Source organism: Balaenoptera musculus, chromosome 9 (assembly GCF_009873245.2).
Source record: "Balaenoptera musculus isolate JJ_BM4_2016_0621 chromosome 9, mBalMus1.pri.v3, whole genome shotgun sequence".
Classification (NCBI taxonomy): Eukaryota; Metazoa; Chordata; class Mammalia; order Artiodactyla; family Balaenopteridae; genus Balaenoptera; species Balaenoptera musculus.
This window is the reverse complement of record NC_045793.1, coordinates 45,265,017-45,278,150: the sequence shown is the minus strand read 5'-3', so window position 1 is coordinate 45,278,150 and position 13,134 is coordinate 45,265,017. Positions and strand designations below refer to the sequence as shown.

General features: G+C 39.7%; 1 protein-coding gene across 1 annotated transcript; it reads left to right on the top strand.

Moving 5' to 3' along the window:
• The first annotated feature begins 1,087 nt into the window (after positions 1–1,087).
• Positions 1,088–2,160, top strand: LOC118900859 (V-type proton ATPase 21 kDa proteolipid subunit-like). Its single transcript, XM_036863682.1, has one exon. The coding sequence runs from the start codon at positions 1,170–1,172 to the stop codon at positions 1,770–1,772; it is 603 nt and encodes a 200-aa protein (XP_036719577.1). The 5' UTR covers positions 1,088–1,169; the 3' UTR covers positions 1,773–2,160.
• Positions 2,161–13,134: the final 10,974 nt, after the last annotated feature.

Here is a 13,134-nt window from a genome sequence, read left to right as displayed (position 1 = left end):
AGTAGTCGTGGCTCACAGGCTCTAGAGCACAGGCTCAGTAGTTGTGGCACACAGACTTAGTTGCTCTGCGGCATGTGGGATCTTCCCGGACCAGGGCTCAAACCCGTGTCCCCGGCATTGGCAGGCAGATTCTTAACCACCGCACCACCAGGGAAGCCCATGTTTGCTTGTTTTTTAAAGAAACTGAAACTGCTATATCTGCTAGTGAAAGAAAATGCTTTGTTTTGCTCTGAAGATTCTGCAGTTGTTTAGGTGTATCTTGGTGCATAAATTACAAAGAATAATGCTAGTTAAATGCCAATGAACTATTTTACTCTTTTTATGTGAAACATACAAATTTCGGAGGGTGATGGTGGCAGTGGTGCCTCTTATACTACCTTATGTAAAACACTTGAACATTTTCATCAATATTGCCATCATCTGTTTAATATTCCCAGTATATTTTCTCAAAGTCTGTTTACTTAAAATTGTATGGAATGATATAATAAGCAATAATATCTGAATTACACACACACACACACAAAGAAAGTAATAGTTCAATTTTTAAAAATAAGTTTCTGTGTTTTGGCAGGAACACAAATAGAATTTTTGACATTCGTTAGATGATTAATGATATTTCTTTTGATATAAAGTCCTCTTATTTAGGGTTTAATATTCCATATATTCTAATGAGTACACTTTTCCCAAATAAAAATAATTAAGAAATTTTGAAATTTTTCATGCTAATGTTTTAATTTCTGAAGACAATAAAGAAAAGAGATTATTTAGTAGACCATTTCCAGGAAAAAAAAAACCATTGACATATTTTACAGTGGTATCCCCTAGGAGATTCAGTGGATTAAGGGTAAAATAAGTTCCTTTGCATACCACTAAACAGCTGGTACTCTCCCACAGAGAGAAGAATATTTTCAACATGGAAAATACATGATACAACATGTGCTTAGTATTGGGAAAATACCTACTTTCAAATACATATATTAATGTTTGTATTTCAGTGTTTTTCCTCTAAAAATAATGTTACTGGTACAATGAAAAATAACAGGGAAAAGGAATCACAATAAAAATGAAAGAGGAGGTGACGCTGCAGGGCGGGCCCACAGGCTGCAGGGTGGATAGCGGATGCAGGGACGCGGTTTGAGCTCCTGCCCCGCCATGGCGTTGTTGCCGCCATGACGGGGCTAGTGCTGCTCTACTCCGGGGTCTTCGTGGCCTTCAGGGCCTGCCTGCTCGTCATGGGAATCTGCTACACCATTTTTGACTTGGGCTCCCTCTTTGATGTGGCATGGTTCCTGACGGAGACTTCCCCCGTCATGTGGTCAAACCTAGGCATTGGCCTAGCTATCTCCCTGTCTGTGGTTGGGGCAGCATGGGGCATCTACATCACTGGGGAGGGGGTGAAGGCCCCCAGGATTAAGACCAAGAACCTGATCAGTGTCGTCTTCTGTGAGGCTGTGGCCATCTACGGCATCATCATGGCGATTGTCATTAGCAACATGGTTGAGCCTTGCAGTGCTACTGACCCCAAGGCCGTTGGCCATCAAAACTACCATGCAGGCTACTCCATGTTTGGGACTGGCCTCACACTGGGCCTGTCTAACCTCTTCTGTGGAGTCTGTGTGGGCGTCGTGGGCAGTGGAGCCACCTTGGCTGATGTGCAGAACCCCAGCCTCTTTGTAAAGATTCTCATCGTGGAGATCTTGGGCAGCGCCATCGGCCTCTTTGGGGTCATCGTTGCAATCCTTCAGACCTCCAGAGTGAAGATGGGTGATTAGATGGTCTGTGTGGGTGGGGCCACCCCCCACTCTTGTTTATTTGTGGTTTTCCCGGGACAGCTGGAGCTGTGCCCCTTAGGCTTTCAGGGGGCTTGGTGTTCAGGGCCCTCCCTGCACTCACTTCTGCTGCCTGTGGACTTGGAGGCACTGCCTGGCTGGACCCTCAGTGTGGCTTGTGGGCTGCTGATGACTGTGTGCAGCTTTGCACCCGTGTCCCACCTCTGCCTCCAACCCATCTTCCCAGTGTTTGTGAAATAAACGTGGTATTTGTCTGGGTCAAAAAAATGTGAAAGGGAAATGTGTTATAATTCAGAAGCTTTAATTTTCAACAAATCATTAGCCTAATATATCTTCCTCTTGTTGGAGTTTTTATTCTTACTGTTGCTCATACTGCCCTCTCTCTGCTCAGTGGTTTTTTGGTTCATTTTTAATTTTTTGTGGCCTCATCTATCTCTACACAGCCAGACCTGAGAACTGATTCCAGGGAGCCTTGATGCTGAGTCACAGTGGAACACACGTTTGCAGTTAGCTCTTGCACACTTGCCCTTCGGCGTCAGGCCTCTGTGGCCCACCAGGCCATATTCCTGGGACCAGGGGTTTGCCCACACTGTGCGATTGACGAGGAGGTTTGAATGGTGGTTACAGTCCCTGCTGTCCTTGTGGGTCCAGCAGTCAAGCATCCCAGGTGTCTCCCATCCCATGGAGCAGTAGTCAGGCCTGCTCAATGGTTCTTGTTGACTAGTGGGCTCCAGAGTCATTTAACGTGACTCTAATAGTCTTTGATAGCTTTCTTTATATCTGGTATAATAAGATATTCTAGGTTCCTTTGTACATTTCTCCTTTTTTTTTTTTGCAATTGAAGTTATTCTTTTTTAAGTTTAATTTTTATTTTATATTGGAGTATAGTTGATTTACAATGTTGTGTTAGTTTCAGGTGTACAGAAAAGTGATTCAGTTATACATATACATATTTCCATTCTTTTTCAGATTCTTTTCCCATATAGGTTATTACAGAATATTGAGTAAAGTTCCCTGTGCTATACAGCAGGTCCTTGTTGATTTATCTATTTTATTTATAGTAGTGTGTATATGTTAATCCCAAACTCCTAATTTATCCCTCTCCCCTCCCACCTTTCCCCTTCGGTAACCATAAGTTTGTTTTTGAAGTCTGTAGGTCTGTTTTTGTTTTGTAAATAAGTTCATTTGTATCATTTGTTTAGATTCCACATGTAAGTGACATCATATGATATTTGTCTTTCTCTGTCTGACTGACTTCACTTAGTATGATAATCTCTAGGTCCGTTCATGTTGCTGCAAATGGCATTATTTCATTCTTTTTTGTGGCTGAGTAATATTCCAGTGTGTGTGTGTGTGTGTGTGTGTGTGTGTGTGTGTCTGTGTGTATCACATCTTGTTTATCCATTCCTGTGTTGATGGACATTTAGGTTGCTTCCATGTCTTGGCTATTGTAAATAGTGCTGCAATGAAACATTGGGGTGCATGTATCTTTTGTAATTATGGTTTACTCCAGATATATGCCCAGGAGAGGGATTGCTGGATCATATGCTAGTTCTATTTTTAGTTTTTTAAGGAACCCCTATGCTGTTCTCCATAGTGGTTATACCAATTTACATTCCCACCAACAGTGTAGGAGGGTTCCCTTTTCTCTGCACCCTCTCCAGCATTTATTGTTTGTAGACTTTTTGATGATGGCCATTCTGATCGGTGTGAGGTGATACCTCACTGTAGATTTGATTTGCATTTCTCTAATAATTAGGGATGTTGAGCATCTTGTCATGTGATTTTGGCCATCTGTATGTCTTCTTTGGAGAAATGTCTATTTAGATCTTCTGTCCATTTTTTTGATTGGGTTTTTTGTTTTGATATTGAGCTGTTTGTATATTTTGGAGATTAATCCCTTGTTGGTTGCATTGTTTGCAAATATTTTCTCCCATTCTGAGGATTGTCTTTTCATTTTATTTATAGTTTCCTTTGCTGTGCAGAAGCTTTTAAGTTTAATTAGGTCCCATTTGTTTATTTTTGTTTTTATTTTCATTACTGTAGGAAGTGGATCCAAAAAGATATTGCTGCAATTTATGTCAAAGAGTGCCCTATGTTTTCCTCTAACAGTTTTAAATAGTATTTGGTCTTATATTTAAGTCTTTAATCCATTTTGAGTTTATTTTTGTGTATGGTGTTAGAGAATGTTCTAGTTTCATTCTTTTACATGTAGCTGTCCAGTTTTCCCAGCACCACTTATTGAAGTGATTGTCTTTTCTCCATTGTATATTCTTGCCTCCTTTGTCATAGATTGACCATAGGTACATGAGTTTATTTCTGGGCTTTCTGTCCTATCCCATTGAGCTATATTTCTCTTTTTGTGACAATACCATACTGTTTTTATTACTGTAGCTTTGTAGTATAGTCTTAAGTCAGGGAGCCTGATTCCTCCAGTTCTGTTTTTCTTTCTTAGGATTGCTTTGGCTATTCAGGGTCTTTTGTGATTCCATACAAATTAAAAATTTTTTGTTCTACTGAAAAATGCCATTGGTATTTGATAAGGATTGCATTGAATCTAGATTACCTTGGGTAGTATAGTCATTTTGACAGTATTGATTCTTCCAATCCAAGAACATGGTATATCTTTCCATCTGTTTGTGTCATCTTCGATTGCTTTTATCAGCGTCTCATAGTTTTCGAGTACAGGTTTTTTGCCTCCTTAGGTAGGTTTATTCCTAAGTATTTTATTCTTTGTGATGGTAAATGGGATTGTTTCCTTAATTTCTCTTTCTTATCTTTCGTTGTTAGTGTATAGAAGTGCAAGAGTGACTTCCCTGGTGGTCCAGCGGTTAAGACTCTGTGCTCCCAATGCATGGGGCCTGGGTTCAATCCCTGGTCAGGGAACTAGATCCTGCATGCTGCAACTAAAAGAGCCCACATGCCGCAACTAAAAGAGCCCACACACTGCAGTGAACATCCCGGGTGCTGCAATGAAGATCCCGCGTACTACAACTAAGACCTGGTGCAGCCAAATAAATAAATAAATAAATGTTAAAAAAAAAAAAAAGAAATGTGAGAGATTTCTGTGTATTAATTTTGTATCCTGCAACTTTACCAAATTCATTGATGAGCTCTAGTAGTTTTCTGGCAGCATCTTTAGGATTTTCTGTGTATAGTATCTTGTCATCTGCAAACAGTGACAGTTTTACTTCTTCTTTTCCAATTTGTATTCCTTTTCTTTCTTTTTCTTCTCTGATTGCCATGGCTAGGACTTCCAGAACTATGTTGAATAAGAGTGGCAAGAATGGACATACTGGTCTTGCTCCTGATCTTAGAGAAAATGCTTTCAACTTTTCACCATTGGGAGTATGATGTTAGCTGTGAGCTTGTCATATATGGCCTTTATTATGTTGAGGTAGGTTCCCTCTATGCCCACTTTCTGGAGAGTTTTTATCATAAATCGGTGTTGAATTTTATCAAAAGCTTGTTCTGCATCTATTGAGATGATCATATGTTTTTTATTCTTCAATTTGTTAATGTGTGGAAAACGTCACGTTTAGTCACCTTGGAGCCCACTGCCTGGTCCCATTGTTTTCCCCCATCCCTATTCCCAAGCACCCTTTGATCTCTCATTTCTGGAAACAGTAAGCCCGTTCATCTATTGTAGAGTAACCCCTGTGACTCAGTATTACCATACTGCGATGTCATTTTGTGCTATTTTGAACAATTAAAAGACTTTTTTTTTTTTTTAAATAAATTTATTTATTTATTTATTTTTGGCTGTGTTGGGTCTTCGTTTCTGTGCGAGGGCTTTCTCTAGTTGCAGCAAGTGGAGGCCACTCTTCATCGCGGTGCGCGGGCCTCTCACTGTCACGGCCTCTCTTGTGGAGCACAGGCTCCAGACGCGCAGGCTCAGTAGTTGTGGCTCACGGGCCCAGTTGCTCTGTGGCATGTGGGATCTTCCCAGACCAGGGCTTGAACCCGTGTGCCCTGCATCAGCAGGCAGATTCTCAACCACTGCGCCACCAGGGAAGCCCTAAAAGACTTTTTGAAAAAAAAAAATTTTTGTATCACACTGAATGATATGCAGATATTAAAAAACCTTTGCATCCCTGGGATAAATCCCACTTGATCATGCTGTATGATCCTTTTAATGTGTTGTTGGATTCTGTTTGCTAGTATTTTGTTGAGGATTTTTGTATCTATGTTCATTGGCCTATAATTTTCTTTTTTTGTGGTATCTTTGTCTCATTTTGTAATCAGGGTGATGGTGGCCTCATAGAATGAGTTTGGGAGTGTTCCTTCCTCTGCAGTTTTTAAGAATAGTTTCAGAAGGATAGGTGTTAACTCTTCTCTAAATGTTTGATAGAATTCGTCTGTGAAGCCATCTGGTCTTGGACTTTTGTTTGTTGGAGGTTTTTAAATCACAGTTTCAATTTCAGTACTTGTGATTGGTCTATTCATATTTTCTATTTCTTCCTGGTTCAGGTTTGGAAGGTTATATGTTTCTAAGAATTTGTCCATTTCCTCTAGGTTGTCCATTTTACTGGCATATTGTTGCTTGTAGTAGTTTCTTATGATCCTTTGTATATCTGTGGTGTCAGTTGTATCTTCTTTATTTTTAATTTTATTGATTTCAGATCTCTCCCTTTTTTCTTGATGCCTCTGGCTAAAGGTTTATCAATTTTGTTTATCTTTTCAAAGAACCAGCTTTTTGTTTATTGATGTTTTCTATATTTTTCTTTGTCTCTATTTCATTTATTTCTGCTCTGATCTTTATGATTTCTTTCCTTCTACTAACTTTGGTTTTTGTTTGTTCTTCTTTCTCTAGTTGCTTTAGGTGTAATTTTAGGTTGTTAATTTGAGATGTTTCTTGTTTCCTGAGGTAAGATTGTATTGCTATAAAATTCCCTCTGAGGACTGCCCTTGCTGCATCCCATAGGTGTTGGCTCACTGTGTTTTCATTTTCATTTGTCTCTAGGTATTTTTTGATTACCTCTTTGATTTCTTCTGTGATCCATTGGTTGATTAGTAACATATTGTTTAGCCTCCATGTGTTTGTGTTTTTTACAGTTTTATTCTTGTAATTGATTTCTAATCTCATAGTGCATAGTGGTCGGAAAAGATGCTTGATATGATTTCAATTTTTGTAAATTTACCGAGGCTTGCTTTGTGGTGCAGCATGTGATCTGTCCTGGAGAATGTTCCATGTGTGCTTGAGAAAAATGTGTATTCTGCTGCTTTGGGATGGAATGTTCTATAATTATCAATTAAGTCCATCTGGTCTAATGTGTCATTTAAGGCCTGTGTTTCCTTAGTGATTTTCTGTTTGGATGATCTGTCCATTGATGAAAGTGGGGTGTTAAAGTCCCCCACTGTTATTGTGTTACTGTCGATTTTTTCCTTTTATGGCTGTTAGCATTTGCCTTATATATTGAGGTTCTCCTATGTTGGGTGCATATATATATATATATTTTTTTAATTAATTAATTTGTTTATTTTTGGCTGCATTGGGTCTTCATTGCTGCACCCAGGCTTTTCTCTAGTTGCGGCGAGCGGGGGCTACTCTTTGTTGTGGTGTGTGGGCTTCTCATTGCAGTGGCTTCTCATTGCGGAGCACGGGCTCTAGGTGCATGGGCTTCAGTAGCTGTGGCACATGGGCTCAGTAGTTGTGGCTTGCGGGCTCTAGAGCACAGGCTCAGTAGTTTTGGTGCACGGGCTTAGTTGCTCCACAGCATGTGGAATCTTCCCGGACCAGGTCTCGAACCCGTGTCCCCTGAATTGGCAGGTGGACTGTCAACCACTGCGCCACCAGGGAAGTCCGTTGGGTGCATATATGTTTACAATTGTTATATCTTCTTCTTGGATTGATCCCTTGATCATTATGGAGTGTCCTTCTTTGTCTCTTGTAACAATCTTTATTTTAAAGTCTATTTTGTCTGATATGGGTATTACTACTCCAGCTTTCTTTTGATTTCCATTCGCATGGAATACATTTTTCCATCCCCTCACTTTGTCTGTGTTTGTCCCTATATCTGAAATGGGTCTCTTGTGGACAGCATGTATACAGGTCCTCTTTTTGTATCCATTCAGCCAGTCTATGACTTGATTGGAGTATTTAATCTGTTACATTTAAGGTAATTATTGATACTGTGTTCCCATTGCCATTTTGTTAATTGTTATGGATTTGTTTTTGTAGGTCTTTTTTCTTCCCTTCCTCTTTTGTTCTCTTCTCTTGTGATTTGATGGCTATCTTTAGTGTTGTGTTTGGATTACTTTTTCTTTTGTGTGTGTGTGTATGTATTGTAGATTTTTGGTTTGTGGTTACCATGAGGTTTTGATATAGCAGTCTATATATATACAAGATTATGTTAAGTTGCTAGTCTCTTAATTTCAAATGCATTTCCAATATCCTGCATTTGTACTCTCCTTTTCTCACAGTTGCTGGTTTTGATATCATATTTGTGTGTGGATTATTTCCTACTTTGCTGTATGTTTGCCTTTACTGGTGAGCTTTCCCATTCATAATTTTCTTGTTTCTAGCTGTGGCCTTTCTTTTCCATCTAGAGAAGTTCCTTTAGCATTTGTTGCAAAGCTGGTCTGGTCATGCTGAATTCTCTTAGCTTTTGGTTGCCTGTAAAGCTTTTGACTTGTCCATCAACTCTGAACAAGAGTCTTGCTGGGTAGAATATGCTTGGTTTGTAGGTTTTTCTCTTTCTTCTCTTTAAATATGTCATGCCACTACCTTCTGACCTGCAGAGTTTCTGCTGAGAAATCAGCTGATAACCTCTTGGGGATTCCCTTGTATGTTATTTGCTGCTTTTCTCTTGTTCCTTTTAATATTTTCTCTTTGTTTTTAATTTTTGTGATTTGGTTAATATGTGTCTTGATGTGTTCCTCCTTGGTTTTATCCTGTGTGGGACTCTCTGCGCTTCCTGGACTTGAGTGTTTCTTTTCCCATGTTAGGGAAGTTTTCGGCTATTATCTCTTCGAATATTTTCTCAGGCCCGTTTTCTCTCTCTTCTCCTTCTGGGACCCCTACAATGCAAACGTGGGTGCATTTGATGTTGTCCCAGAGATCTCTTAGACTGTCCTCATTTCTTTTCATTCTTTTTTCTTCTGTTCCACAGCAGTGATTTCCACCAATCTGTCTTCCAGCTCACTTATTCGTTCTTCTACCTCATTTATTCTGCTATTAACTCCTTCTTGTGTATATTTCATTTCAGTTATTGTATTGTTCATCTGTTTGTTTGTTCTTTAAATCTTCTAGCTCTTTGTAAAACATTTCATGTATCTTCTTGGTCTATGCCTCCATTCTTTTTCTGAGATCTTGGGTCATCTTTACTATCATTACTCTGAATTCTTTTTCAGGAAGATTGCCTATCTCCACTTCATTTAGTTGGTCTTTTGGAGTTTTATCTTGTTCCTTTGTCTGCAACATATTTCTCTGCCAACTCTTTTTGTCTAACTTCCTGTGTTTGTGGCCTCTGTTCCTCAGGCTGCAGGTTGTAGCTCTTCTAGCTTCTGGTGTGTGCCCCCTGGTGGGTGAGGTTGGTCCAGGGCCTGTGCAAGTGTCCTGGTGGGAGGGACCAGTGGGAGGGACTCCCTGCCCACTGGTGCATGGAGCTGGGTGTCCTGTCCCTCTTGTGGGTAGGGCCGTGTCAAGGGATATGTGTAGAGGCAGCTGTGGGATCAGGACTACTTTAGGCAGCCTGTCTGCTGATGGGTGGGGCTGTGTTCCCACCCAGTTGGTTTTTTGGCCTGAGGTGTCCCAGCACTGGAGCCTGCACGCTGTTGGATGGGGCCAGGTCTCAGTACCAAACTGGTGACCTCCAGGAGAGCTCATGCCAATGAATATTCACTGGGGCCTCCACTACCAGTGTCCTTGCCCCCACCGTGTGCCACAGCTGACCTCTGCCTCCCCCAGGAGACCCTCCAAGACCCACAGGTAGGTCTGGCCCAAGCTCCCAGTGCATGTGAAACCTTGTGTGTGTCCTCTAAGAGTGGAGTCTCTGTTTCCCCCAGTCCTGTGGAGCTCAGGCACTCAAGCCCTGCTGGCCTTCAAAGCCAAATGCTCTGGGGGCTCCTCCTCCTGATGCAAGACCCCCAGGCTGAGAAGCCTGACATGGGGCTCAGAACTTGCCCTCTTGTGGGAGAACCTCTGTCTGCAATATAATTATTTTCCAGGTTGTGGGTCGCCCACCTGGCAGGTATGGGATTTGATTATATCATGAAAGCACCCCTCCTACCATCTCATTGTGGCTTCTTTTTGTCTTTGGATGTAGACTATCATTTTTCGTAAGTTCGAGTCTTTTTTGTTGACGGTTGTTCAGCAGTTAGTTGTGATTTTGGTGTTTTTCATGAGGAGGTGAGCTCAAGTCCTTCTACTCTGCCATCTTCTCTCTAACTTATAGCCTCCTTTGTACATTTCTCGTCTCACATCTGGAATTAGCCTTTTTTTTTTGTCAAGAATCTTTGCTTCCTTTAGTGGGAAGTATTATTTCAAGACTACCATCCACGGGCTAGGATGCTCACTGCCATAGGATTGGTGATTGTTTTGAGGCCTGTTCAATAGAAAGGAGAAAAAATTTTTTTTTTTTAAGTAAAATGTATTGTGAATTTGTATAGGGTTTTATTTATAAAACCCTGCAAACTCAGGGTTTTACTTATCCTCTTCTACTCTTCCTTTCTCCTCTGCAGGGAATTCCAGTTCTAAGAAGATTCTAGTAATAACAGGTAAGATTATTACTCATTTGCTTTAACCACAGCACACACACAGTAGTCTTAGAATACTAATACCAACACTACCACTAATAATGTGACTAAAAAAAGTTAAAGGTTTTTTTTCCTTTTTTTTTTCCTTAGGGTTTATTCCACTAGGGATGCACAAATTACTGTTTTAAGTTGATTGAAACTTCCTTTTTGTGGGGTTATGCCACCCCCATATACTAATTTAGATTCTTTTGCTTCATCTTAAAATCTTTAATTTTAATTTTGTTTTATAATTATGTAAAATATTTACATAATTCCAAAGTCAAATTTATAAAACAAGGTATGTTCCAAGAAGACTTCTATTTTTATCCCTCATACTGTTCTTTTCCTTTCCCTCTAGTTAACCATTTAAAAATGTTTATATTTATCTTTTTACCTTAAACACATAGCAAATTTTGTAAATAATGTACATTTTACTGTATATACACACTTCACTTTTCTCCACTTTGCCCTTTAATGATATATTCTGGAGATCTACTTTATGGATCTGACATTATTTAACCAATCCTGATTTAACCAATTGCTGATGGATTTTGTGTTGTTTCTGGTCTCTTTGCTATTACAAATACTGTTGTAAGGAATAACAGACCTGTGCATACATTTAAAAAATATTTTTGCCAGTTTATCTTTGGGAGAGATCCCTAGATATAGGATTGTGATCAAAGGATTATTTTACCAGTATTGTCAAATCTCCCACAGCTACCATAGTATTTTGTAGGACTATCAGGAATGTATGGATGTGCTTGTTTCTCCACCAACAGTATTCAAACTTTTGGATTTTTGCCAATTTAATACATGATAAATAGTATCTCAGTGTTGGTTTTATTGTGTGTTTCTCTTAGCATATATTATATGGTTTATTTTTCACCTCAGAAGCTCAATTTCTTATAGAGTTCTTGGCCTTTTTATTTTTAAAAGCTCTTTAAAGATATTAAAGATACTAGCACTTGGAATTTTTTTTCCTGTTTTTTGTCTTCTTACTTTGCCTATGGTGTCTTGCCTAGGTGTCTTACTCTATACCAAAGTTTTATTTTTTTGTATGTGAAATTACATTTTGTCTTATTACTTCTGGAATTTGAGCTATTATTAGGAAAGTTTTCCCTACTCCCTCATTATAGAGGAATTAATCCATGTTTCTTCTAGTACTTATATATATATATATATATATCATAGATCACAAATGGTCCTTGGATTTTGTCAAATAATTTTTCTGTGTCTACTGAAATGATGATTTCTCTCCTTTATTCTGTTAATATGTTATATTATGTGATTTTCAGATGTTAAACCAACCTTTCATTCCTGAGATAAACCCCACTTGCTTAAATCCTTTTTATATTGTTGAAAGTTTGTGGGGTTTTTTGTTGTTTGTTTTTGAAAGTTTGTGTTTTATTTTTTTGTTTTTGGCTGCGTTGGGTCTTTGTTGCTGTGCGCGGGCTTTCTCTAGTTGTGGTGAGTGGGGGCTTCTCATTGTGGTGGCTTCTCCTGTTGCAGAGCACGGGCTCTAGGTGCATGGGCTTCAGTAGTTGTGGCTTGCGGGCTTCAGTAGTTGTGGCTTGCAGGCTTCAGTAGCTGTGGCTCGTAGGCTCTAGAGCGCAGGCTCAGTAGTTGTGGCGCACGGGCTTAATTGCTCCACAGCATGTCAGATCTTCCCAGACCAGTGACTGAACCCGTGTCCCCTGCATTGGCAGGTGGATTCTTAACCACTGCGCCACCAGGGAAGCCCCGGAAAGTTTGTGTTTTTAAAGTTTGTGTTTTTAATGCCAGCTCATTTGATGTTAATCTACTGACAAATCCTTTTCCATACTGTCAGATACTCCAATAATTACTACAATTCCGAAATAGTGGTGTGAATGATTTACTGTAATTCAAATTCCCCTTGTGACCTATGCATGCCTTTATACAGGTTTTATTGCGTGCCTACTATGTGCCAGGCATCCTGTGCTAGGATGCAGAAATAGGGTAGACACAAGCCCTTGCCCTCACAGCAGTGGTGGAAACAATCGATAAGTATAAGATAGTTTAACGAGTATTAGGTAATATGGGGTACAATTGAGATTTATTCTTTTTTTTTTCCAAAAATTTTTAAAAATTATTTATTTATTTATTTGGCTGCACTGGATCTTAGTTGTGGCTTGCAGGATCTTTTTTTTTTTTAGTTGCAGCATGCAGGATCTAGTTCCCTGACCAGGGATGGAACCCAGGCCCCCCCTGCATTGGGAGCACAGAGTCTTAACCACTGGACCACCAGGGAAGTCCCACAGTTGAGATTTAAACAAAGGGTACTCATGGTAGTATCAATAGAATTTTTTTTTTAAGCCAGTTGGAGGAAGTTACCTGAAGTGTAAACTGAATTCAACCAGGGTTACCATATCATTTACTATCCAAACAGGGACACTTTTCAAAGTGAAAGGGAAAACAGGCACAAACTAGGATGTATAATCACCTGAGAGCTAACCAGTCAAAGGGGAAGAGTGTTTGAGGCAGAAAAACCCATATGTGAAAGAGGACAAGGCCCATTCAAATAACTAAAAATCTTTTTTTTTTAACATTAGGCTCTGGTTTCCCTCTTACTTTTTAGGTAATTTGTGTT

Coding starts and splice junctions, on each gene's coding strand:
- LOC118900859 (XM_036863682.1), top strand. CDS start 1,170: ATGACGGGGCTAGTGCTGCTCTACTCCGGGGTCTTCGTGGCCTTCAGG.